The sequence below is a fragment of the Periplaneta americana genome, chromosome 8 (assembly GCF_040183065.1).
Source record: "Periplaneta americana isolate PAMFEO1 chromosome 8, P.americana_PAMFEO1_priV1, whole genome shotgun sequence".
Classification (NCBI taxonomy): domain Eukaryota; kingdom Metazoa; phylum Arthropoda; class Insecta; order Blattodea; family Blattidae; genus Periplaneta; species Periplaneta americana.
In genome coordinates, this window is record NC_091124.1 from 12,398,833 (window position 1) to 12,426,189 (window position 27,357).

The 27,357-nt window shown below is 37.2% G+C and overlaps 2 protein-coding genes across 2 annotated transcripts in view; both read right to left on the bottom strand.

Moving 5' to 3' along the window:
* Positions 1-17,264, bottom strand: part of LOC138704489 (farnesyl pyrophosphate synthase-like) — a 41,665-nt gene extending 24,401 nt beyond the window's left edge. Inside the window, exons 1-3 of the mRNA XM_069832411.1 lie at positions 17,006-17,264; positions 6,887-7,046; positions 1,920-2,060 (exon numbers count right to left, since the gene is read on the bottom strand). Of these exons, the coding sequence (XP_069688512.1) occupies positions 1,920-2,060; positions 6,887-7,046; positions 17,006-17,172 (468 nt within the window). The 5' untranslated portion in view covers positions 17,173-17,264. The remainder of the gene's footprint in view (positions 1-1,919; positions 2,061-6,886; positions 7,047-17,005) is intronic.
* Positions 17,265-20,187: 2,923 nt separating this feature from the next.
* LOC138704491 (farnesyl pyrophosphate synthase-like) overlaps positions 20,188-27,357 on the bottom strand; it is a 44,243-nt gene continuing 37,073 nt past the window's right edge. Inside the window, exons 7-8 of the mRNA XM_069832413.1 lie at positions 26,497-26,631; positions 20,188-21,016 (exon numbers count right to left, since the gene is read on the bottom strand). Of these exons, the coding sequence (XP_069688514.1) occupies positions 20,825-21,016; positions 26,497-26,631 (327 nt within the window). The 3' untranslated portion in view covers positions 20,188-20,824. The remainder of the gene's footprint in view (positions 21,017-26,496; positions 26,632-27,357) is intronic.

Below are 27,357 nucleotides of genomic sequence, written 5' to 3' on the forward strand. Positions count from 1 at the left end.
AGAAGAAAAAATTTGGGAAATGCGTGTTATTATTCGGTTGAGAAGCTTTTGTCGTCTAGTCTTCTGTCAAAAAATCTGACAGAATTTATAAAACAGTTATATTACCGGTTGTTCTGTATGGTTGTGAAACTTGGACTCTCACTTTGAGAGAGGAACAGAGATTAGGGTGTTTGAGAATAAGGTTCTTAGGAAAATATTTGGGGCTAAGAGGGATGAAGTTACAGGAGAATGGAGAAAGTTACACAACGCAGAGCTGCACGCATTGTATTCTTCACCTGACATAATTAGGAACATAAAATCCAGATGTTTGAGATGGGCAGGACATGTATCACGTATGGGTGAATCCAGAAATGCATATAGAGTGTTAGTTGGGAGACCAGAGAGAAAAATACCTTTGGGGAGGCCGAGACGTAGGTGGGAAGATAATATTAAAATGGATTTGAGGGAGGTGGGATATGATGGTAGAGACTGGATTAATCTTGCTCAGGATAGGGACCATTGGCGGGCTTATGTGAGGGCGGCAATGAACCTCCGGGTTCCTTAAAAGCCAGTAAGTAAGTAAGTAAGTATAGAAAATAAAAATTCGTTGTTCTGCATTGCATCTCCGAACCATGACTGAAGCAACAGACACAAACGGAGAAATTAAACTCAACACTGCACACAATATCAAATGTATCGGAAACTCAACACTGCTTCATAATAACGGACTATAGTCTTATCAGAGACTATGCTTGTCTTTGAATGTCAGCACGCGCAGGTACTTAGTGCCGACTCTGATCCCATAAGCGAGCGTTGAAAGATAAAATGTATGCTTTCTAGATTTAGTTAAGGGGGTGATAGGTGAAATTTCTATTTTCTACACTTTTCAAACTACGTCCTTGATTTTTTGTATACATAATCACGGTGTGATAGATAATAATGCGGTGAAGTTTCTTTTATATAAGCCAGTTAGTTCATGAGTTGTTAATAAAAATATTATGAAAACTTTGCATATTTCAAAATGAAATGTGTAGCTCATTTTTTAAGTAAAATGTCTTGAAATTATTTTGCAAGACCAGTGGCATATTTAGAAAAAAAGATCTCGCATTAGTTTTCCTACATCTTTACTACAAAAGGAGAAAACATTTTTATAACCACTGCATACTTAAAGATATAAATTTTCCATTGCCACTATAAATATTTAATTTTTTATTTTAAAAAGTATTCATTTAATCATAAAAACGCACGAGCTATTTTGTTAACCACAGTGTATAGAATATTCTGTAAAAATGCCATGTTCCTAGCGTCAAAAGTTTAAGAGCCTTTACACTTCGAACCTGACGAAATGTGCTGAAAAAAAAAAGTGTGAGAAAAGAACTTGTAAAATTTGCATGGAATTAAAATTCAAGGGTACAGCCATTTATATATTACGTAATTTTTATACTTTCGAGCGCCACATATCATTGAAACTTGCTCAAGATGCAAATAGGAGATTGCTGATTTATTTTTCACAAGAAAACGAAAATAAGATTTTTGATTAAAAATGACCAAAATTTCACCGATCTCTTCACTTAACCCCTATTATCTGAAATTTTATAATATATCAATATAATTGTAGTAACAAAAGTCTCTTGCCTCAGTAATAGTAACATTATTTCATATTTAGTAAGAATATTTTAATCTTTAGAAATTAAAATTAACAACTTCAAGAACACTCATTTCACCTCTTTCAACCTTTCGCATATGCAGAAATATCCGGTTTATATTTACCATACCTTAAACTTAGATATACCCACTTCGTCAACTTGGGAAAGGGTCGTTATCAAAAATATTACCTTTCAGCCTAAAAAGATCGCTACTGTCCAAAACGGTGCTATCTCAGAAGAGTCCTATACCATAGTTCAGAAATACTGATATGAATATGATAAATGTTTACCAACCATTTGCACACATAGAGCCATTATGATTGACAATCGAATATTTTCTGGTGTCCGTTCTTGTTCTGAAGCTAGAGTTCTGTATGCTTTCAGAAATGCATTTCCTCGTGTCAGTTTTCCTCCAGGAACATTGTATTCGACTACCTAAAAAAAACATTCAATAATAATAATGATAATAATAATAATAATAATAATAATAATAATAATAATAATAATAATGATAATAATGATGATGATGATGATGATTTGTAATGATATGAAACATTCTTCTAATGAATAATACTCCAATACAACGCATATATTTTTTTATCAAAATCACCTTCAAGTTCTTTTCTAATTTTAAAAATATATATAACTTACCAAATACAATTTTACCCCATATCACAATTACACTTTCAGCCAGGTATTAGCTACAAACAAAAGGCACCGACGTATCTCAGTCGGCAGAGACGCTTGCCTTCTGATCAGGAGCTTTGCTCGAGCGCGGGTTCGATTCTTGCTGGAGCTGATTGTCTGTTTGGATTTTTTCCGACGTTTTCCCCAACCGTAAGGCGGATATCAGGTAATCTAAGGCGAATTCTCGGCCTCATTTCCCCAAATACCATCTCGCTAACACCAGCTCCATCGACTCTAAATAATGTAGTAGTTAAATAACCAACTTAAAAAAATACAAATCCATTGAAAGAGCAATGTTTGAAAATACGAGAATATACCGGAGTTGCTCGATTGCCTCCTAAATACGTACGCCGATTCCCTCTCAAAAGAAGGTACAGCTCTGTTCCGTCCCATCTGAAGTCAAGTTCACGGAGGTCATGCACCATTTCCCTCCGGATTTAAATTGAAGGGTTTTTGAAAAAAAAAAATTGCCAAAAAAATGCAGATTTGAGATATTAAGCATGTGGTGAGCGTATTGTTGCGGCCACCTGCTGAATTACTTGTTGGGGGAAAAAACACCACAGGCCTAGGTTATAGGAGTGGAAATTTTCGGTGATTTTTTTCGTAAAACAACCATAGTCCAAAGATTTTTTTTTTTGTGAAAACAGTCATTGTCCAGCCAGGACGATGGTAGCATTTACAAATATACCATTCATATCATCTTGAAATATTTGTCTATACAATTTTAAACTAGTAGATTGGCAGTACTGATTCTTACGTACGCGGCAAAAGCCACCTCAGAGAAAAACACTTTTGTACTTAAATTATTGTCATAGTTATGGAGTCATTTTCAGATGAAAAAGTAACATCGTGGAAGAAACGAAAGGAGAGGAAGCAGAATATAATAAAGAAAAGGAAGATCAAAAGAGAGGCACACTTCAGCCACAACAGAGTATTTTTTTTTCTTCTTAAAACAACCGTTGTCCACAGTTATCTATATTTACATATATTTCTATGAGCCAGTTTAAGTTACAAATGTACTTCAGTTTTCTCAAGTTTCCACAACACCTTAAAAGAAATGTCATGATGAGTTTCATACTTGAAGTATCAAGAACAGCCACGCCAGAATAGTTTTTTTGTTTCTTCTGAAAATGTATGTTTTTGGACTATGGTTGTTTATAAAAAAAAATCCCTTCAATTGTAAACACTGGTACATGACAGCACTGTTGCTTTTGTGCAAAAGAAATACAACTTTCCTTCCCACTTGAAGACTGCGGAATGAGAAGTTCAAATTAAATTTTATAATTTTCTAGTAGTCCATTTTTGCAAACCACCCTTCAATGCCATTTGAAAACTGTATTTAACTTCGTTATATAAAATTAAATTATTGCCCTCACTTAAAACTTCCACTAGTTCAGTCATGGTAGGAACTGCTCCAATGCAATAAATGATTTTATGTCCAATGCCTTCTTGAAACTGTACAGGTTACACGACATCGATGATACTGCACTCTTGTGGCAGTTCATTAGTACCGAGACGTCATAGCTTATAGTATCACCTTACATTAATAGAGCTCGGAAGCAACAACATTTATTATACAGGGCATATCAAAAGTCCGGTAACACTTTCAATATTTTATTACACAAAAACTACTAATGATAGCACTTTCAAACACACGTCAGTTTAAATTCAAACTCTCAAAGTTCGTTTTACACCTTACAGAGATTCAATGTGTGAACCACGAGTGACTCGGCAGATGTCCAAACGATAATCAAACTCTTCCCATACCCTTTTCAACATATCCTCTGTGACCGTGGCGGCAGCTTCTCGAATTCTGGTTTTTAGTTCCTCTAAATCACGTGGAAAGGCGGTACAAACACACGGTCCTTTAGTTACCCACATAGAAAAAAGTCACCTGCAGTCATATCCGGTGACCTTGGTGGCCATGTCATGAAAATGTCTCTTACTCCAGCACGTCCTATCCAACGATCAGACATCTCCGTATTCAGGTAAGCACGAACTGCATTATGGAAATGTTGCGGAGCCCCATCTTGCTGAAAGATGAAATCGTCATCGAGATCTCGTCTAAGTTGAGGCACCAACAATTGCTCCAACATGTCCAGATATGAATGTCCAGTCACAGTAGCCTCAATGAAGAAGAAAGGTCCGTACAGTTTTCGTTGCGACAACGCGCAGAAAATATTCACCTTTGGTGAATCACGCTCATGTTCAATGATTCTGTGAGGTTTCTGTGTACCCCAAACACGACAGTTGTGCTTATTAATTTTCCCACTCGTATGGAATGTCGCTTCGTCGCTGAAAATTAAGCGGCTGAATAAGTCATCGTCGTCTTCTGCCTGTTGTTGTAGCTGGCAAGAAAACTCGCCACATTTCCAAAATGCAGTTCGTGCTTACCTGAATACGGAGATGTCTGATCGTTGGATAGGACGTGCTGGAGTAAGGGGCAGATGTTTCATGACATGGCCACCGAGGTCACCCGATATGACTGCATGTGACTTTTTTCTATGGGGGTACCTAAAGGACCGTGTGTTTGTACCGCCTTTGCCACGTGATTTAGAGGAACTAATAACCAGAATTCGAGAAGCTGCCCCACGGTCACAGAGGATATGTTGAAAAGGGTATGGGAAGAGTTTGATTATCGTTTGGACATCTGCCGAGTCACTCGTGGTTCACACATTGAATCTCTGTAAGGTGTAAAACGAACTTTGAGAGTTTGACTTTAAACTGACGTGTGTGTGTAAATTGTTTAATCAGATTTTGGAAGGTGATGAGATACCAAAGGATTGGTGTATGTCATATATAACACCTATATATAAGAAAAGAAACCGTAAAGATCCTGGAAATTACAGAGGAATTAGTGTCATGTCGTCTATTAGTAGAGTTTTTAGTAATATTATTACAAACAGGCTTGAACACATTATAGAAGGGAAAATGTCGGAGGATCAAGCAGGCTTCACTAAAGGAAAATCATGTATGGATCACATTTTTAGTCTGACACAGATAACTGAAAAATCATATGCAAAGTGCCAAGAAATTCATTTAATATTTGTTGATTTAGAAAAGGCCTATGACTCAGTGCCTATTATCAAACTTTGGGATGCAATGGAGGGTATTGGTATTGATTTACCAATTATTTCGCTCATCCGACGGATGTACCAGCAGTGTCAGGCATCTATTAAAGTGGGGAAGAGATTGTCTACACCATTCAGAACGAATAAAGGACTGAGGCAAGGTTGTAGCATGTCTCCTACTCTTTTTAAAATATATATACAACATATATTAGAACAATGGAATCAGTCTTGTGAAGGAATGGGAATACCAGTTCAAGGTGGCACAATACATTCATTAATATTTGCAGATGATCAAGTGATAATGGTTCAATCTCGTGAGGATGTGAAATATATGATGAGAAAACTCCTGGATTCATTTGAAGCAGGTGGATTGCAAGTAAATATGAAAAAAACTGAATATCTTGTAGTAGGTGGAAACGGAAGAGACATCTCCTTACACCAAGGAACTATTAGAGCTGTTCAAAAATTTAAATATTTGGGGTCACATATTGATGATTTAGGGAGTTGTAACTCCGAAATAGACAGTAGATTGGTGCAAGCAAGAAAAGCCATAAGGATGCTGAATGGAGTACTGTGGAGTAGGACGATATTGAATGACACCAAGAAGAGGATTTTGACGGCGGTTGTGGAAAGTATAATGACATATGGCGCAGAGGGGTGGACATTGGTAGAAAGTAAAAAATGTAAGATTTTGGCAGTGGAAATGGACGGAATACGACGTAGTGCCAGAGTTTCCAGATTAGAAAGAAGGAGAAATGAAGAAGTGAGACGGATGATGGATATGGAGGAGACAGTGATGGACAGAATTGAGAGACGAACTCTTCAATGGTATGGACATGTCAGAAGAATGGAGGAAAGTAGGTGGCCTAAAACTCTTTTGGAATGGTCACCTCATGGTAGAAGGAAGCGGGGTAGGCCAAGAACAACCTGGAGAGGACAGATCCATAGATTGATGAGTGACAGGTCTCTGGAAGGAGATGAATGGCTTGACCGGGAAGATTGGCGAATGGGAATACAGGGTAACCGCTAAATAGTGGAGAAACCCTCAAAAGTAAAAGTAAAGTGTTTGAAAGTGCTATCATTAGTAGTTTTTGTATAATAAAATATTGAGAGTGTTAACGGACTTTTGATATGCCCTGTATATGAAACTGCTTTCTTACTTTTAGTGAATGAATATTCAAAATTTAAATTCGAACTTGAAATCACCTGAAATTGTCGCGGTTTCTGAAATCTTTATACACAGTACAAAATGATCAATATTACTGAATGATAATGTGATCTTACATATTTATTGGAATTGGTCGGAAGAGGACTGGACTTCAGAACGGGAAGAAATAGAGCTGTTTTTTTATTTCTAAATAAAATGTGATAGGGAGGGAAATTGGTTGTTATTATCTTTAAACTTTACTCGACAGGGAGGGAATGTGTCTGTAGAAACTGACCACGAGAGACGAATGACCCACACCCAAAAATACATTTTACATCTACGAAACTTAAACTCACTTTTCCAAGCCAATCAGGAGCTTCAAAACTGTCTTGAACATCCTCTCTTGTTACTAGATCACGTACAACATCTTCAAAAACAACCATAAACTCTTTTCGTTCAGTTTCATTCATTATTGCCGCCGGTGGAACGTAGGAAGGCTCTAGTGTTGCCAGCGCACTGAAATATACAATTATTACTGTGATTAGTGTAAACTTAGTAACTTGAATGGACGTCTTCATGTTTTATTCGATCAGTCCTTGAATATCCTAGAATCGACCTGAGAAACTTCATCTCTGCTGTCTGTATTCTCTGTTTGTGTTGTGTCAGGGTCCAAAACTCTGTTCCATAGGGGATTGTAAATACTGCTATCACTTTATAGAATCTTAAAATTGTTTCAATATTGGCCTTGCAGTGTCAAATTGTATCAAACAAACGTAGGATTTTTTTTATTTTAAAATCAATGTCTTTACAATTATTCTAACTTAAAATATAACCAAGGTATTTAAAATCACTAACTTGTTCTACAGGAGTGTCTGCTGTTAAAAGTTTTGCTCGTCTGGAGAAGGCTATTTATTTTCCTGTGATGCTTATGTTTTAGTCTTGTCTACTGATATTTGAAGGCTGTGACTTTTTGCTTACTTACTTACTTACAAAACAGCTTTTAAGGAACCCGGAGGTTCATTGCCGCCCTCACATAAGCCCGCCATCGCTCCATATCCTGTGCAAGATTAATTCACTCTCTATCATCATATCCCATCTCCCTCAAATCCATTTTAATATTATCCTCCCATCTACGTCTTGGCCTCCCCAAAGGCCATTTTGCCTCCGACCTCCGAACTAACTTTTTGCTATTAAATAAAATTTATTCATGAATTACACTCTGTAGATTATCTTTTGTCTGTAATTATAACCTGGTCTTCGGCAAAAAACAGATTAGTATTTGATAAGTGTCACCTGAATGCAAGAACTAGGTAACTTGATTTTTCATATTTTGTGACATTGCCTATTTATTTATTTATGGCACTAAGGAATATGTCTTGTTTTCTTTTACCTATTTGTTATATTGGAAAATAGATGTCGCTGGTATCGTTCGATTAGTTACCAAGTTCTTGCATTACATTCTGTGCGATTTTTGCTATGCTATAAAAGAGGTAACTAAAAAATGCAAATTTCGAGTTGCCTAGTTCTTGCATTCACGTGACTATATATTATACAGAATGGCCCACTTTACTCTTTCACCTTCGATAGCGTGTGAAATATTTCATATATATCCAAACCGACAATTATAAGTTAAATTACATTGAAGGGAACATCTCATGCACGTAATGTATTTCTTGTAGGCCTACATGAAATAATGTTCAACATATTACAGTCAACTTTCTTTTTTAAATAGGAACCAACTATGTCTTGTATTGCAAATGTTGCGTTAGCATTGTCTAATAACAACTGGCTACTTTACTACACGACCAAGGCGGGATCCGTTTTGTTTGGTGGCGCTGCGATTCGCTTCACAACACAGGCCGTGTTGTAAAGTCCGCATCAGAAGCAAAATGAAGCACATGCTGAACTGCGCTCTGGTTTCATTATTATTAACACGCTTTATATGTTATATGTTCGTATATATAGTTAACTTTATTGTTTAGTTTTATTTTACCATATTTATACACACAGGAATCTATGCAGAAAACACACCACAACATCGTGTTCGTAAAGGAGGGAACATGAATCGAAAGTAACGTAAACTAAAGTACGTACTGTATTTTATACGGTATTGCATTTGATATACATTTCTTACCTTAGCATTTTAAAGTGACCGGACTCCGGACATCATATATGAGAAAGCACCCGGTATAAAACCATCACTACCACCAGCATGGGCTACTATAAGTCGTTGACCTGCACTGCTATTTGTATAAACAGACACGTTTACGTTTTGCTAACATTTGTGAACAGTATGGAACCATATTTCGTTCAGGTAAATAACGGGCTACTATATCAGAGCGTTCTGTTAGATATTTCCTTTTATATTTACATTTTTTTAATGAAAACCCTATGGATAGTATGAGTTTTCGTAAAGTTTCCTTGCACCTTTTAAAACCTATCTCTCTCTTACAAAATTTATGCAGCTTTCCTAATGTTGGAAGCTCTTTGTAGAGACCATAATATTTATGAACTTCTCTTCTTGTGATACATTTGTCCATGTCGCCTAATTTAACCTTATTTGCAGGTGGTCGTCTAACTTTGTTTAGTGTCGATTTTTTTATTTATTTTATTAGGTTATTTTACGACGCTTTATCAACAACTTGGGTTATTTAGCGTCTGAATGAGATGAAGGTGATAATGCCGGTGAAATGAGTCCGGGGTCCAGCACCGAAAGTTACCCAGCATTTGCTCATCTTGGGTTGAGGGAAAACCCCGGAAAAAGCCTCATCCAAGTAACTTGCCCCGGCCGGGGATCGAACCCGGGCCACCTACTTTCGCGGCCAGACGCGCTGACCGTTACTCCACAGGTGTGGACTTTAGTGTCGATATTTCTACACCCTTGCCCTCACATTCTTTACCTTCCTTTCTAATCCTACTAATTGTTTCCTAATTTAACTTCACAATATCTGCAGCACACACTGTTGTCTTCGATAGAGGTAGGAATAGACCAGTTGTCTTTTCTTCATCACAAAACTTTATGGGTGCTATTCATAGACATTTCGCTAGCCCGGGCTACGAGCGGGCTAAACAGGATTCATAAGATATCACATCGCTGACACTGATTTATGAATACGAAAAACGTTAGTTCGCTGATCATCCACCGAAAGCCCGCGCTAAGAATGTCTATGAATACGGCCCTATGGCATTATAAATAATGCTCCGCGCTTGGCTACGAAACACACGTCGTCCTACATGCGGTATTGCGACCAGATTGAAACCCTAGGCATTGGATGTGACGACACTCCAGCAGTAAACATACGCAGCGAGCACGGAGTTCCTCATTCTTACCTTGGTCGCTTAGTACTGACTGAATATCACCGGTAAGAGTAAACATAAACGATGTGCGACGCTCCCTTCTTTATGTCTAGTTCATAATGTTTACGTAATTGAAGATCGAACACACTCATAGTACTGTACACTACCCAATACAATCCTTATTTCTTCAGTTTTTTACTGCACAATTGAACGATAAGACATCGGCGAAGTGGTTCCAATAGCTCTCTAGAAGGTTTACGTTAAGCTACACTTTACTACTGGATGTTCATTTCAAAGTGAGTCAGCGATTTGAAGCGAGTTTCACCTTTTCATGTCAGAGAAGTTGCCTATTATTTAAGGCGTTCAATCTGAACTTGAGAACGTGTACGGTATAACTTGAACGTCGTAGCAACAGATGGCGGCCTGTACGGTCTGTGTGCTACCATAACCTCTTAGGAATTGTGTTTTGCGCGGGCAAGTCGTACGCAGGGTATTTGTTATCATCGGTTACGTATCGCAACATTCCACAACACAAATAAAGTGCTCCGTGTCCATGTTGACCGTCCAAGTTAATGTCAACAAATACGTAAGTAATCGTCTTAAATCTCTCCACATATCCCGACAGTAAGTAGAAAACTCAGCTCAATACGTGTTTCTAAACAGTTCACATTCCTGCCACTACTGGCGTTACCGTGCTATTGGTACATTCTCTTCAAAATGAACGCTGTACTTGCTAGGCAACTTCTCTGGCACATAGGTAATACGCCTCTGCGGAAGTGTAGGAAGATTGAATTCTCTAGGCTCATCGGCTAGCCACATGACGGCATACGGCGAGCCATGACACACTTTGAACTGAACACGCAGTAGTGTATTGTACAATTACCTAATGGTATGAATGTTTTAAACGTGAATCAATTTAACCTATCGAACATTCCTAGGCATTTGATTGCATACATTGATTGTGATTGCACAGCGGAGATTTTGTGTTTTGTTTTATGAGAATAATTGTTTATTTTTTATTGCATGGTACTTGCATGTCTCACTTCACCATGTGCAACATTTCCATAGTATTGAAATGTAGAGTACATTGTGAATGTGATTTAATTGAAATTGTCCTCCCTCTGTTCGATCCTTGTTTATGTTTACTCTTACCTGTGACAATAAAACAGTCAGTGAAGTAGCCAGTTGTTATTATACAGAGCTAACGCAACATTTGCAACATAAAACATAGTTGGTTCTCATTTAAAAAAAAAAAAAGAATGTTGACTCTAATAATATATTGAAAATTACTTCATGTACAAAAAAGCACATTACTTGTATCAGATGTCCCCGTCGATGTAATTTAACTTGTATTTGTCGGTTTGTGTATATCAGAAATATTTCACACGCCATCGGAGGTGAAAGAGTTAAGTAGGCCACCCTATATAAAAAAAGTTTTCTTTCTATTTTAAAAAACTTGCCTATCTTAAGTAGAATGCAAAATATTGCATTTTCAAGGACTCTAGGTAGATAGAAAGCTGCTTCGGCCGCTTGTAAATTAGAATATCTTTAACATTTGCACTTTTAATACCACTAAAGATAAGTAAATGAAACTTTATTAGAATACAAAACAATTTAAGAATCATTATTCATTGCTCAAGTAAGCACTTTTTGCAGGTTTATTTATGGAGAAAATAGACACTTCTTTCAGGGGCTGAATTTGAGATGTTTTATTTGCACATATTTAGGTGTGTCTTATCTGAGACACTTTTTGATTTCTGTCATTTTTTATATTATTATGGTAAACAACATTTCTGACAATTTAAGCATAAATTCCTTCAAATTGATACATATTAGTTGTGAAGGAAAAAATAATTATAATCTTGTTCAGGAACCGTTAACATTTTATAATACAAATAATAATTTTAAAATAGACTAAATTATATTGACTTATAATTTTAGCTACAAATTATACACAGTGGTTACAAATTATTGGACGATTTCAGAAGGTTATATTTTCACCAATATTGAACATAAATAAATGATCTTACTACCATTTTAAAGAGGGAAGTTTGAAGTTCATACTAACCTTAGATATACTCTATGTGAACCCCAAGTGTAATACGGCAGACATCCAGACGGTGATCACATTCTTGCTAAACCCTCCCAAGCATGTCTTGTGTGACGTTCCTGATTGCTGTTGTAATGCGCCTTCTCAAGAGGAGGTATGTGAATGTTGTCACACCCCACAGAAAGAAATCACACTGTGAAATCCGTTGAACGGGGTGGCGATTGCAGAAGGTGCTGTCTGAGTCCGTTGCAGGACCAATCCATCGACCTGATAGGTGTTGATTTAGGAAGATTGGCTATTGTTACAACTCGCGGACGAGGAGGAACAGGGGTTCATTTTCCAACAAGATGGAACCCCTCCACATTGGCATACGGAGGTCCGGAGGTACCTAAATCAATACCTGCCAGGTCGATGGATTGGTCGTGCAACGGACGCAGACAGCACCTTCTGAACATGTTCACAGGATTTCACAGTGTGTGATTTCTTTCTGTGGAATTTCGTCAAGGACAGTGTTTACATATGTACACTTCCAGTGACGTTGGCCAAATTGAGAAGGCGCATTAGCACAGCTATCAGGAACGTCACACAAGACATGTTTTAGAGGGTTTGGCAAGAATGGAATCACAGTCATCGGCAGGACGTCTGCTGTATTACACGTGGGGCTCACATCGAATGCATCTAAGGTCAGTATAAAATTCAAACTTTCAGATGCTTATAAGATCATATATTTATGTTCAATATTTGTGAAAATGTAGCCTTATGAATTCGTCCAATAATTTATGCAAATCTAGTTCTTCAGGTAAAGCTCCCTGTAAAGCAGATTTGAATAATTTCAAGGGAAAAATTGTTTCGGGGCCGTGTATCAATCACGGGACCTCTGGTTGAACGTACCAGCGCTCCACCAACTGAACTACCCAGGAACTCCACCCGACACAGTCTCAATTTTTCCCTTTATATCCGCACAACTCGCGTGGCCTGACGAGACGCCAGAGACCCACATCGAGTGCACACAAACTCTGTGTGACTTGGAATTGTGGTTTTCTGTTAACGTGCCTCCAGTAACGTATATATTATGCAAATCTAGTTTTTCAGGTAGAGCTCCCTGTAAAGCAGATTTGTCCAACAATTTGTAACCACGGTGTAGAACAATAATTTGTCTTTGAAAATTTACAGTAAAAGTTCCATTAAGGCATGATAAATAGTTCCTGACAAATGTACACCTCAATATGTGCAAACTGAAAAAAAAATTATAAATTAACCTGTAAAAAAATATTGCTTACAATATACATTAGCATCTGAAGGCTGACTAGTATAATATATAGCTAGTGGGCGATGTATGCATTGGAGGGGGAAAGAAGCTGGCCACCCTACCCTATTATCTCCTGGCCTAGTTGCCTCATAAGTGGTGCCTTCTTGGTATTACTTGTGAGGTTCAGACCTGTCTTCGGACAGTTGACTAAACAACAGTATACATTAAATGATTGTTGAATTGCTTTATGGTGTGATAAAGTTTTCTTACTTACAAACAGCTTTTAGAGAACCGGATGTTCATTGCTCCCCTCACATAAGCCCGTCATCGGTCCCTATCCTGAGCAAGATTAATCCAGTCCCTAGCATCATGCCCCATCTCCCTCAACTCCGTTTTAATATCTTCCGGTCTACATCTCGCTCTCCACAAAGGTGTTTTTCCTCTCAGGTCTTCCAACTAACACTCTCTATGTATTTCTCGATTCACCCACATGTGTTACACGCCCTGCCGATCTCAAACGTCTGGATTTAATGTTCCTAATTATGTCGAGTAAAGAATACAATACGCGCAGTTATTTACGTCTAGTAGTAATACAAATAAAAAGATTTAAATGTTTTAATTTACAAGCGCTCGAAACAGTCATATCCAGTGTCCATAATATGGCACAATTTTTTTCTATAAAATACTACTGAAATACCACCCAATGTCCTTAATACGACACATTTTTTTTTTCTAGAAAATGCCTAATGGCCTTGTATGTCACAATTATTTCCAGAATATACAGCTCAATTATTACCCAGTGTCCTTAATGTGGTACAATTCTTTTTATAGAAAATGCAACTTAATTACTACCCAATTTTCTTAATATGGCACAATTTTTTTTTTTTCATAAAATACTATTGAATTACCACCTAATGCCCTTAATACGACACAATTTTTTTCTAGAATATACAATTGAGTCACTGCCTAATGGCCTTATATGGCAAAATTATTTCCAGAAAATACAACTCAGTTACTCCGCAGTGTCCTTAATGTGACACAATTTTTTTTATAGAAAATAAAACTGAATTAGTACCCAATGTCATTAATAAGACACAATTTTTTCTAGAGAATACAATTATTGAATTACTGTCTAATGGCCTGATATGGCACAATTCATTCCAGAAAATATAACTCAATTACTCCCCAGTGTCCTTAATATGGTTCAATTTTCCTAGAAAATACAATTCAATTACTCCCCAGTGTCCTTAATATGGTACAATTTTCCTAGAAAATACAACTCAATTACTCCCCAGTATTCTTAATATGGTACAATTTTTCTAGAAAATAGAATTCAATTACTCCCCAGTGTCCTTAATATGGTACAATTTTTCTAGAAAATAAAATTCAATTACTCCCCAGTGTCCTTAATATGGTACAATTTTCCTAGAAAATACAATTCAATTAGGCTACTCCCCAGTGTCCTTAATATGGTACAATTCTTCTAGAAAATACAATTCAATTACTCCCCAGTGTCCTTAATATGGTACAATTTTCCTAGAAAATACAACTCAATTACTCCCCAGTGTCCTTAATATGGTATTTTTTTCTAGAAAATACAACTCAATTACTCCGCAGTGTCCTTAATATGGTACAATTTTCCTAGAAAATACAATTCAATTACTCCCCAGTGTCCTTAATATGGTACAATTTTTCTAGAAAATACAACTCAATTACTCCCCAGTGTCCTTAATATGGTACAACTTTCCTAGAAAATACAATTCAATTACTCCCCAGTGGCCTTAATATGGTACAATTTTCCTAGAAAATACAACTCAATTACTCCCAGTGTCCTTAATATGGTACAATTTTTCCAGAAAATACAACTCAATTACTCCCCAGTGTCCTTAATATGGTGCAATTTTCCTAGAAAATACAACTCAGTTACTCCCCAGTGTCCTTAATATGGTACAATTTTGCCAGAAAATACAACTCAATTACTCCCCAGTGTCCTTAATATGGTACAATTTTCCTAGAAAATACAACTCAATTACTCCCCAGTGTCCTTAATATGGTACAATTTTCCTAGAAAATACAACTCAGTTACTCCCCAGTGTCCTTAATGTGGCACAACTTTTTTTTTTGTAGAAAATACAACTGAATTACTACTCAGAGTTCTTAATACTGCACAATTTTTCCTATAAAATACTACTGAATTATCACCCAATTTTTTTTAATACGACACAATTTTTTCTATAAAATACAATTGAATTACTATCTAATGGCTTATGTGGCACAATTCTTTTCAGTAAATACAACTGAATTACTACCCAGTATTCTTAATGTGGCACAATTTTGTCTATAAAATACTACTGAATTACCACCCAGTGAGTCACTGGTGTGGCTCGGTCGGTTAAGGCGCTTGCCTGCCGGTCTGAAGTTGCGCTCGGGCACGGGCTCGATCCCCGCTTGGGCTGATTACCTGGTTGGGTTTTTCCGAGGTTTTACCCAACCGTAAGGTGAATGCGAGGTATTTAATGGCGAATCCTCGGCCTCATCTCGCTATCACCAATCTCATCGACGCTAAATAATCTAGTAGTTGATACTAATTAACTAAAAAAATCACATAGTATCCTTAATACGACGGAATTTTTTCTATAAAATGCAATTGAAATACTGCATAATGGTCTTACATGGCACAGTAATCATTTTTAATTAACGAGAGAATCGATGGATGTTGGTACGCTGCTGGTTTGCTTTCTATTGCGTAGCTTAATGACTTTGTATATGACTTCTCAATGTTGAGTCCTTCATCAAGGTCAAACCTGACTCTACTCTAGTATTACTCGTTGCACGAATGATTGCCGGCGGCCAGAAGGCGAACTAAAGCATAAACACTGGATCGTATCGTACGTCTCTCTCGAAATCAGCTATCATCAGTGCAACGAGTTATATTGGTGCTTCCAGGTTATAAGGTCCATAACAAAATGTCCACAAGTACAAAAGGTCCACATAAAAATGTCCACAAACTAAATAGTCCAACATTTAAAGTCCTACATACAATTTGTCCAAGAAGTGAAAATGCCCAACATCTATGTGGTCCACCATTTTATAAAGCCCGTCATACGAAAAGGTCCGTACAAAAAGGTCCACATACAAAGTTGTTCAACAGAGATGAGTTACTAACTGTAATAATCTGATGGGATTCCACTCTCAATTCCAACGACTTGTGGAGGCATATCACTTGAACATTTGGAGATTCATTAGCCATTTGCAACAACAGTAAGCGGAAACAGAACATTTAGTAACCCAGGTCCTTCCTTGGTGGGCATACAAATATTAAGCGGCCAGTAAATAAACGGTACCGGTATATCTTTAATAATCAAACGAGAATTTTCAACATTGTCGTTAATTACCAAGATTACAAAGATAGAAATGAAATTTTTCGATATCTTAGAGTGATATCAAACCATTTGAAATTATATAGTGACCCTCAAGATGAACAATAGATGTATCTTTTGTAATAAGTAATATGTATAACATAATTGAAATGACAATAAATTTCTCGGCACTTTCCTTGTAGTTTTCCTTGTCGGACATTTTAGAGAAATGGACGAATTTATTTCTGGACATTTTTAAGTGTAGGACATTTTCAAGAAGAGGACTTGCTGACAGTGGACCTTTTCAGGTAAGGACATTTTATGGCATGGACGAATTTTTTATATGGACATTTCTAAACGTTGGACATTTTCGTAGCGAGGACCTATTGCAAAGTGGACCATATCTCACTTAACCATATTGGTCATCATTAAAATAGTTATCAAAGTCATGATAGCATAGAGCCAAGGATACAATTATAAGAGTAGTATATCCATATTAATAACACTATTTACTACGTACCTGATGTGACCATTACGTCGTGACATAATACTTGTGAACACATTCTTATTATAATTTCTTCCATGTAGCGTACACTGATTGCTTTTAACAGAATAGCATTTTCCACCAATATTTTGAAATTGTATCTTTCCAAATATAGATAAACTTCTTCCAAATGTCCTCAACATTTCTTTTGTTGCTATAACTTGGGAATTGTGTACACAACCACTATTAACCTACAGTATTGCCTACAATATCCGACTGATCTAGCATTCTGTTTGAGCTTTTTATAACACCAGAACTGCTGTTATCTATGATATGCAGTAAAATAGATAAAATGTGGAAAGCATATTTTTGATCACGTCATAAGAAGTACGATATCTCCAGGCTAGATAACGAATATTATATTTATGCAAGTGTGGAAAGTTGTGAAACATTTCGACTAGTAATTAAAAAAAAATAGATAAAGATTTGTGCAGTCGTAATTTCTTAACTTCTCAGTCCTGTTTAACTAGGACATGTACAGGGAGTCCACACTATTTGAACACTAAAATTAATTACAATGGAAATTAAATAGAGGGAAAATGCAGTTTTTAACTATTTGTTACTCAGTCCTAAAAGTTTATGTATACCTCACTGGATTTCAATATGTGCACCGAAAGATCTTATTATCTAAACCCGATATTCTACCTTTTATCGGGAATTCTCCAGCCCATCATTGATCACTGTCAATCACTGCAGTTATCCTGGCGCGAAGAACAGTTAGGCCTATGTTAATAATAGCGATTCTGTGCATACGACTTTAACATGCCCTTAGAGCAGTCACGTCAGCATCAGCTCACTATGAGTACGTCGCCCGCCGTGTAAATGGTCGAGCTCGCGGGCATCTATATCTTCCTCTCTTTCGCCGAATAAGTACACCGGTAGTACTAAACATGCGATTGCTTGCTTTACACTACCTATGAAAACAACCCGGTGGCAACTGGTAGTGAGACCCTATAGATTTTTATAGATTTAATTTAATTTATTGGTCTGACCCAATATTTTTCTCTCTTCTTAATTTTTACAATGAACTGTCTAGCTTTTATTAGTCTGTTAATTCTTCTAGTACTTTGATTTTTATTGTATTTGTAAATTCAATATTAATTGTAATTATAATTGTAATTGTATTTTTATATTGTAGTTGTAATCCCTTGGTAGAGGGGAAGAGAAGGCCTAATGGCCTTATCTCTACCAGGTTAAATAAATTTAAAAAAATTGGGTTTGCTCTGCGACACAGAATGGCTCACAATAAAATTTAAAATGAAAAATTATATAACCAGGTTTCAAACAAAAGACATTAAGACATAAGAAAAAAATAGAACCTAATAGAATTTAAATTGATTGTACACCATAAAGATGGTGGCGAAATATCGCTACAGAAAATTTTATTATGGTGATGACGATGGCATCTTGAAGATCTCTCTTCAGCTTGTATTTTTCCCTCCACTTTACAGAGATTTTTCGGAATGGTGTTATATTTGTTTGATTATTTCGAAAAATATAATTTACTATCTATATCCTTGCACTTCGCTGCACTTTTTACAAATAAATTTCATTGGCTTAAATCTATTATATTTTCAAATATAGTTTTGTTATTATTAGTGAATAATTACCTTATTATAAATTATAAGATGTTTGTTGTTGAATTATTTTCAAAGTTCTACTTAGAACTTTGAATGTAGCTGTTATTACCATACAATTCTTTCTGAAGTTGTTCAATTTATTCTACTTTTAAGCTTTGTACTATGTTCTGAAACAGAATTTTATAAGAACTGATGGTTGTTACGCTCAGCTGGAAGAAGGCTTCGTCACCAAACGATATCATTTGGAATAAAGTGTTGTACTGTCTTCCTATTGTTTAAAACGTGTGTTGGTAATGGATGTACTTCTATAAGCAAGTTTTAATTGGTTGTGGGGGCACTTGAATCTCAGGAAAAGAACTCGTTCGTTAATTCTCTGAGAACGTTCAGCGCTGATTTCTGTTTCTCGAGCATGGTAAGTTCAAACTTTCTTATTGGCAAGTCGCTCAAAGCGTTCGATGCTAGTTTCTCTTGCTCGAACGGCTGATATGTTTACATAATTATTTTGTAAACGATTCTCCCGTTCTTCTTCACTCTTATTAAGTCTCCGAATATTGTTTTGTCTTCAGGGAGAAGTGTTTCGGTATAACTGAGACTTTTGTTTCGACATTTTCAAGTATAGCACATGTCTGTCTGCCTAAAGTTAACGTGTAGAATCTTTTCTCAGAGAATACTACCCGAAATTATTAATGTCCAACTTATAATGTGAGAATGTGGAGGGAACATTTTGTAGCATTTCCGGGGTGACTTTAGAACAGGCTTCAATGATACGGTTCTTTAGAAGTTCCACATTGTCAATTGTCTCTTCATATATCAAGCTCTTTATATAACTCCAAAAGAAAAAAATCAAGAGGTATTAAATCTGGAGACCTGTCCGACCAGTCTGCTGGTCCACGCAGACCAATCCAATGTTCAGGGAACTGTTTGCTGCAACATTTATGTGGCTTAATCCACCAGAATGAAGACTGATATCAATTCTTCCCTCTTTCGATAATTCCATTACGAAAATCAAGAAATTTGTTATAGGAAAGCTTCAAATAATCACAACAATGCATTGAAACTGTCACAGGTTAATCAAAGAGTAAAGCAGGAAAAGTTAATTACCAGAATTGCATAAAGCCTACTTAGTACTGTACCATGTACAAAATATCTGTAGTTGCAGTAACTAATGTTTGTGTCATTATGACGGTTATCTTTAAATAATTTGAAAACGATTAGAGATATCTCAAAACGAATTGCACCATTTTCTTTCAGAAAATTTCACATGATTTTGAGTACCTACATGACCCTCTTTCCATTTAAAACTTCAAAGTTACATCCAAAATGGCGGTTTTTGAGATAGCTGAGTGCTAGAATCGAATGTATCACTGGTAGAGCATTTGGTCTTACAAATACTGGTAACACCTACAGTAATCGAAAATCAAGCATATGGAAGATATTTATATGGTTCCAGACTTCTGATTCTGTATCAGGAACAGAGTAACAGATAGGTTCATAATTAATAAAATCGGCTCTTCAGAAGATGATGGTATTGGATACTCAGGAGTTACTTTAAACTACAAGTAAATAGGTAGTATTTTTTATTTCTTCTATTTTTATTCTTAATTAAAAACTAATGCTTTTCAAAGCGTAACATATTCTGTAGTTCACTTATACAGAGTGTAACAAAAGTTTCTGTAACAGTATGTTAAAATTATTCTCTATTCATTTCCATTTTCTCAGGAACCATGACCAAATTTTATGGTGTAGGAGTTGGTACTACTTGATTGTAGTGTGATGCAATCCTTTACTGTTAATTTGGCTGAAAATGTGACATTTACCATCAAATATTTGAAAAAAAAAAAACTAAACTTTTCACTGTACCAGAAACTTTTGTTACTCTGTAGTACGGAATAACTGAAAGACAATATAAGAAGGGAAATTGCAACAATTTCAGAAGAAGAACTAATGCGTGTTAATAAAAATTTTCTTAAAAGGTGTGAGAGATATGTGGCAGCACAAGGACATCATTTGTAACATCGTCTATGACAAAGGTTATTGTAATTTGAACGAGCAGTCTATGCTCTTGACTTAAGGGACTATGATTAGCCAACTCTGCCGGCAAACAGCGTGCTTCAAACCGGTACGCGCGGCCGCACACTCACGGATGAACGTCTATTTGAAGACTCTGTATCACAACAGTATCATTAGCACAAATCGTCTTCAACAGACTTTTCTTTTACATTCTCAACATCAGCATGAAGTCGTAGAAAAGCTGCTTCGGTAGCTCATTTGGAAGTTGGTGGATGAGACTGCTGATTACAACCTTTCTGTCTTGCACAAAAGTATTGAAAGCAGAATGTAAATCAAGTTCTTCATAAACTTCCTTCACTTTCGCGACTTTGAGTGGATCCTTACAGCCATAACAATCCTGATAAAAAATAAGAAAACTGGATTTTAATACAATGTGAAATTAAACCAGCATAATTGTAATAGTATTTTTTTGTTATCTGAAGAAAATGAAGTGTAACGTTCTGAAAATAAATGACATAGAATCAAATAGGGTAATTATGCAATATCGGTCTTACTAATAAACCGTGTATAGTTCTTATACGAGACTTATGCACAGTTGAGACAGAAAACGTTACTAATAAACCATGCATAAGCGTGGATGTATAAACAGCCTGTAACTATACATGGGCACTGCTTTGCAGTAGTTATATACACAAAACCGCTTGTTTAAGAGTTCTGTATAGAGAAAAAATGGCCGCCCTTCTAACAGCTGTTCGTATCGACTGTCATTTTATGATTATGGTTGCCTTGTAACCACAGAAGAACAAACCAAAGAACATAAAATAATTATAATAATATTGCTATAGCTTGTACTCTTTGACCAAAATATAGTGTGGTAATCGATCAGAGCCAGTTGTACTATCGATACTTAACACGGCACACTAGAGAGTTCTACCGGATGCAGTAGAGTACCTCAGATATTCTATTACCTTTCGTAACAAAGTAATGACGAAACAATGACGTAGCTGTGTAACAGTTATGCTGTTATACAAGACGTATGTAGTGATTATTAGTAAGGAATTTACACACGACTTATAATCGAGCTACTCATTGTATAAGACAGTTAAACGTCTGTATAAGAGATTTTATTAGTAAGACCGTATGAGTAAATCATAATGATCCATATTTCTTAGGACTCTGTTAGTCTGAATATTTACGCTTTTTCTGAAATGGGGTACCTGTAGGATGGGAATAGATAATTCGTTATCCCGTGAAACCAAATGGTTGGGTGCGCCGTAGCACATAGTAAGAACCTTGGTGGAGGTAAGTGAGCGCGCTTGCTACGAGTAGAAGCGTAGCGAGGGAGGGAAGCTTATCAGTCCACATTCTTCTTCCCCTGACGCGCAGGTAAGTTTCACGAGATACTGAATGCCCTATAGGTACATCTGATGCACAATTCAGAACTCTTACATTAAAATATATGTTGACGTAAGATTAGCCGAACTAGAGAAAAACTCCAGCGCAGCTTATTTCCCTGCTTGTGTAATGTGTATAACACCAGTGGCGGCTTTACAATTTTGCCGTCTGTAAGCACCCAAGAACTTTCTGTACACCTTTTCTTCAACATATACCGACTAGAGTTGAACAACGATCGAGAGAGCAAAAGTAACAGCGTCCGCAAAGCCGAAAACCTGCACGACAGTATTTCCCACGTCGTTGACTGCCTAAGGGGTTAGGTACAGCTTACAGCAGTAAAATTTTTTAAATATTTAACATTTTTTCCCTCCATTATTGTATCTTGTACAATGTGGTACCGGTATGTGTAAAACACTGTTCTTCTGCTGTATGAAAAAATATTTTTACGATTTAAAAAAGTTATTTACATTTTTTTTTTTTTTTTTCAAAATTAATTTCACTGTGCAGTGATGAAGCATTTTCCACATAACTCAAAAACTATCCAACATTCTGTGATGGAATTTTTTGTGTGTATTTATGCACTGATGACGGCGCCGACGTGCCCCTCATCGCATCGGCCCTTTTTAGTTTTCCTGTTTGTGACCAGATCGGTCACAGTCCCTCCTCAGGTGTCCAGGTTCGCCGCAGGACCAGCAGTGGGCACTCCTCGTCTTCGTCGCTGAGGTGACTTCGGTTGACTCTCCTCGACGTCGGCCGCCGCGACGCTCCTAATCCGGTGCGAGGCCGAGACATTCGCCGTCAACTTTGCTGCTTCCATCCTGAGGGCCGCTGCCAGAGCTGCGTTGGTGGTGCGATGCTCTGCTAAGAGTAGCTGTTGTCTTATTTCCGGGTCTCGAACTCCGCTGCCGAAGGTGTAGGCCGCCTCTCCAGCGATGAAGTCAGTAGGCAGGCCCCTGAGGACCTTATGGGCAAGTTGTTCCACCGCCATCGCGAATTCTTGCAGGGACTCGCCTGACTGTTGGACCCTCGTTTTCAGTTGGGTCCTGAATGCTGCAGCAAGTTGATGGTCACCATAACGTCCCTCCAAGGCCGCCATTATCTCAGCGGCTGTCCCATCTTCTGGAACGCTGTGAAGAATCTCCGACGCCTGCCCCTGAAGCGCGGTCAACAGCTGAGTAGTCTTCTCCACTGGCGTCCACTCATTATGTGCCGCCGTGGCCTCGAACTGGCGACGGAATATCGCCCAAGACGTCGTACCGTCGAACTTCGGCGTCTTGACGTTGCAATGTCTGGCTGAGGGCGATGGTTCCACATGGCCACTAAATAAGGTCCTCAATTCTGTCGTCGATCTTTCCACGGCCCGTTGAACTTCCTCGGCAATTATCTGTTTCTGTTCTCTAGCCTGGCGACCCAGCAACGCGAGGATGTGCTTGTTTTCTACAGCATGTTGGTCCATCAGCACACTCGTTTCCTCTTGACGACGTTCGAGAGCGCGAATTTTGCCGTCAAAATGGTCTACATCCTGTCTCAACTCGGCTACTGTCTCGTTTATAGTTGTAAAATTCTGGTTTAGTTTATCCAAATCGGCCTTAAGTTCGTCTTTCACGATGGCGACAATTCCATCTACGTAGGCCGAAACGCTTTCAATTTGCGTAGTGACGTCATCTTTCACTCCGCTTATGTCACTTTTCATCTCTGTTTTCACTCACTTATATCACTTTTCATCTCCGTTTTCACTTCACTTATGTCGTTCTTAACCTCACTGATGTGCATGTTCATTTCTGCTTTCATTTCTGCAATGGCTTGCAGGATCTGCTGTAGGTTCTCCATTGTCGATAATGTCCCGATTCTGACACCAATGTGAGTTTATTTCCTCTCAACAATAGGATTTTATTCTTCCAACAATAATTCCTTTCTACAATTCACCTTAAACGCTCTCGTCAACAATTGGATTTTCACTCAACACAGTATCCGTTATAGCACTCCACTTACGGCAATGACAATTTACTTGGACTATTACGAACAACAGTGAACTGTTAATCTTAACTAATATTTACAAATCGGAACTATACGTTCTCAGTTCACAGTTCTTCTAGCTCAGTCACTCGAGTTCACAGTATCTCGAACCACAGATCTTCAGAGACAGTTCACTGTACTCGAACTCAGGTCCCTCCAACTGCGGTCCACTGCACTCGAACTCAGGTCCCTCCAACTGCAGTCCACTGCACTCGAACTCAGGCCTTCGGATGCTGATACAGTTGCGGACGCACACTCGAGTCGAACTCCAGTACACAAGACTGGCTTGCTTGATTGCTCTGGCTTACTCACTGAATGGCTGAATAAACTGAAAACTGCTCGAGTTCGCTGGCGTTTCTTCTTTTATAATCACAGCGACGTAGCCTCGAAAGTTCGACGCGTCTCCAGAGATTGCACTCCAGAAAAATCCAGAGCCCTCTCCTCTCTACCAGCACCAGATGCGCGCGCACTCTCGTCGCTTTGACGTAATACACCCCCTCTCTTCTCTCCGCCGCGCGCCGTCCCAAAGTGCTCCGCGCGATCTTCTCTCTTGCGGGACGCTGGTCGTGAGTTCGAATCTCACGTCGCTGTCACAATATCATATGTACAATATGATGCAAGATCACATCTCTATCTTTGATAGATTGTCTGATAAAAGAAATAATTCATTTACAGAATGATCAAATATCAGTACTTTCTTCTAACACAAAATGAATAAAATTATTAAGAAATGTAGTTGAAAGAGTATGATATTGCAAACATGAGTTTCAGTAATAAAATAAAAGAGAGAGAACATGAAAAGTTAACAAGTTCATGAATTATGAAGGAACGCTTCATCACTGCACAGTGAACTGCCACCATTTCGAATTTGTAAAAGAATATATATATATATATATATATATATATATATATATATATATATATAAATGATTTTTTAAATCTTAAACATTTTTTTTTTCATATAGCAGAAGGACAGTGTTTTACACATACCAATACAGTAATGGAGGGCAAAAATTTTGAATATTTCCAAAAATTTGCTGCTGTAAGCTGTACCTAACCCCTTAAGCGAACTTTCAAGACATCGGGAGGGGTCAGCTCTCGAACGTGAAGAATTCTTGAATCGTCACAGTTGTGTATACCAGACTGAACTTTTATCTGTTTTGGCAAGTGTTATATACTTATAAACAATCAAGTAACCTATTTGAAACATCATCTCTACCTTTCAGTGTATAATAATCCGTTCACCAATCTTTATTTAATTACTAGATCCTTATTAAAAGGCTAGGAATTTTTTTCTTATGTTTGAGATCAAGTGTAGAATCTCAAATAAAAATACTAACGCTTTATTTAACATTATGTTCTATCTACGTAAAGATTAATTTTTGGCCCTACAGAATGTATCTAATATATGGTAACAATGGTTATTAGAAGAGAAAAATTCGTTCCGATACCGGGTTCGAACCCGGGTCCTTAGTTCTACATACAAAGTGCTCTAACCACTGAGCTACGCCGAAGTTTGATCCATATCACCTCTCCTCTAGTGTTTTTTCCTTTCTGGCCAGACTCCAAGTTTGACATATATATTGACATGTATATTAAGTCAACTGCCATTACACAAGGAGCACACTCAATTGAGTGACTTGGTGGCTGGGATTTCACAGTATTATGCACTGTTGGGAGAAGAAACTATGTAAAGGTTAAATTTTGGTCCTACAGAATATAATATGTGTTATGGTAACATAGAAGAATTAGACAAGAAAAATTCATTCCGACACCGGAGATCGAACCCGGATCTTTGATTCTACGTACCAAGTGCTCTAACCACTGAGCTACTCTGAAGTTCGATCCATAATGGTTAGAGAATTTGGTACGTAGAACCAAGGACCCAGGTTCGATCCCCGGCACCGGAACGAATTTTTCTCTTCTAATAATCATTGTTATGTTTTATGTTTCTTAGAAATTCAATTTTATTTGGGATTTTCTTTTTATTAATGTCACCATAGGCAATATCTGATAATACAACCAGAACATTTTGATAACTATGATACTGTTTTGTTTTGTATTTTTGTATCATTTAAACATCTCTAATGCTATTTATTTCAATGATGTATGTTATTCAAAGTTACGAAATCTTTCCACGCCGACCAAATGCTATTTCGAGAACGATGAGCGAGACTCGAAGCGCACGAGAGTTACGATACGAGACTCGAAAGACAAGTGCAAAGGAGACAGCGAGCGAGAGCGGCAGTTAGATTTGTTCATCTCTAGTACCGACCCTACCATCTCATTCCGTTTTCATCCTCCATAAAAGTTGAAATAAGAAAATTCTGCGCTGTATCAGGAGACACATCGGCACTTACATAGGTACGCCTGTCTTACATTAAGAACAGTGTGGATTTTAAATGCACAAGGCGCAAATAATTCTTAATTGAGGTATTAAGTTCATAAAATGAAGTCGAACCTCACCTCTAATACAGCCTTCTGTTCAGGAGTGGCTCGTTGCATCGCTGTGGCTATTAACCAAGTGCATTTCCTTGTTTCAATGTCGGTGCCGATCTTGCCGGTGACAGCTGGATCTCCGAAGCAGTCCAAGTAGTCATCCTTTGGAAATAAAAATAACAAAAGTAGTATAATTTTCAAAATTCAAATGGTGATACTTTCAATATTTCGGAATATGATTACCTACTACTATAACTTAACATTCTTGTGCAGTGATAAATTCAAGGGGTGCCCGGGGGGGGGGGGAGTTTTCTCTCCTTTCTCTCCCCCCCCCCAGAATTCGAGGATGTCCCACCGGAGATTTGAGATTTTTTTACACTAAATATATTTGATATAATATCATATTTCAATTTGACATTACTTTTTAGTAACTCAAATTCATTTAAGGTAATATAACATAATATAGTTTTATTTGAAGTTCAGTTTAATTGACAGATCACAAGTTTAAAATCAATGGCATTTACATATGTAAATGATCATTGTGTATTATTAAAATTAAAGCAAGCGTTTTCGCCCTTCGGGCATCATCAGGCATTTTACATGCAATATGTATATTGTACATTTTTTTATGTCTTTGTTGTGGAATGTGTACAAACTGATTAAACACAACCTTTATATAATAATTAAACAACTATTTATGATTGACTTATGTTGCTTAACGATCTAAAACGTAAAATACAGGTATAAAATTTAATATGTAATAAAATTGTGGCTGAACTGTTGGTCTTAATGTTATAATTTAAATTAACAACATAAGTCAATCATAAATAGTTGTTTAATTATTATATAAAGGTTGTGTTTAATCAGTTTGTACACATTCCACAACAA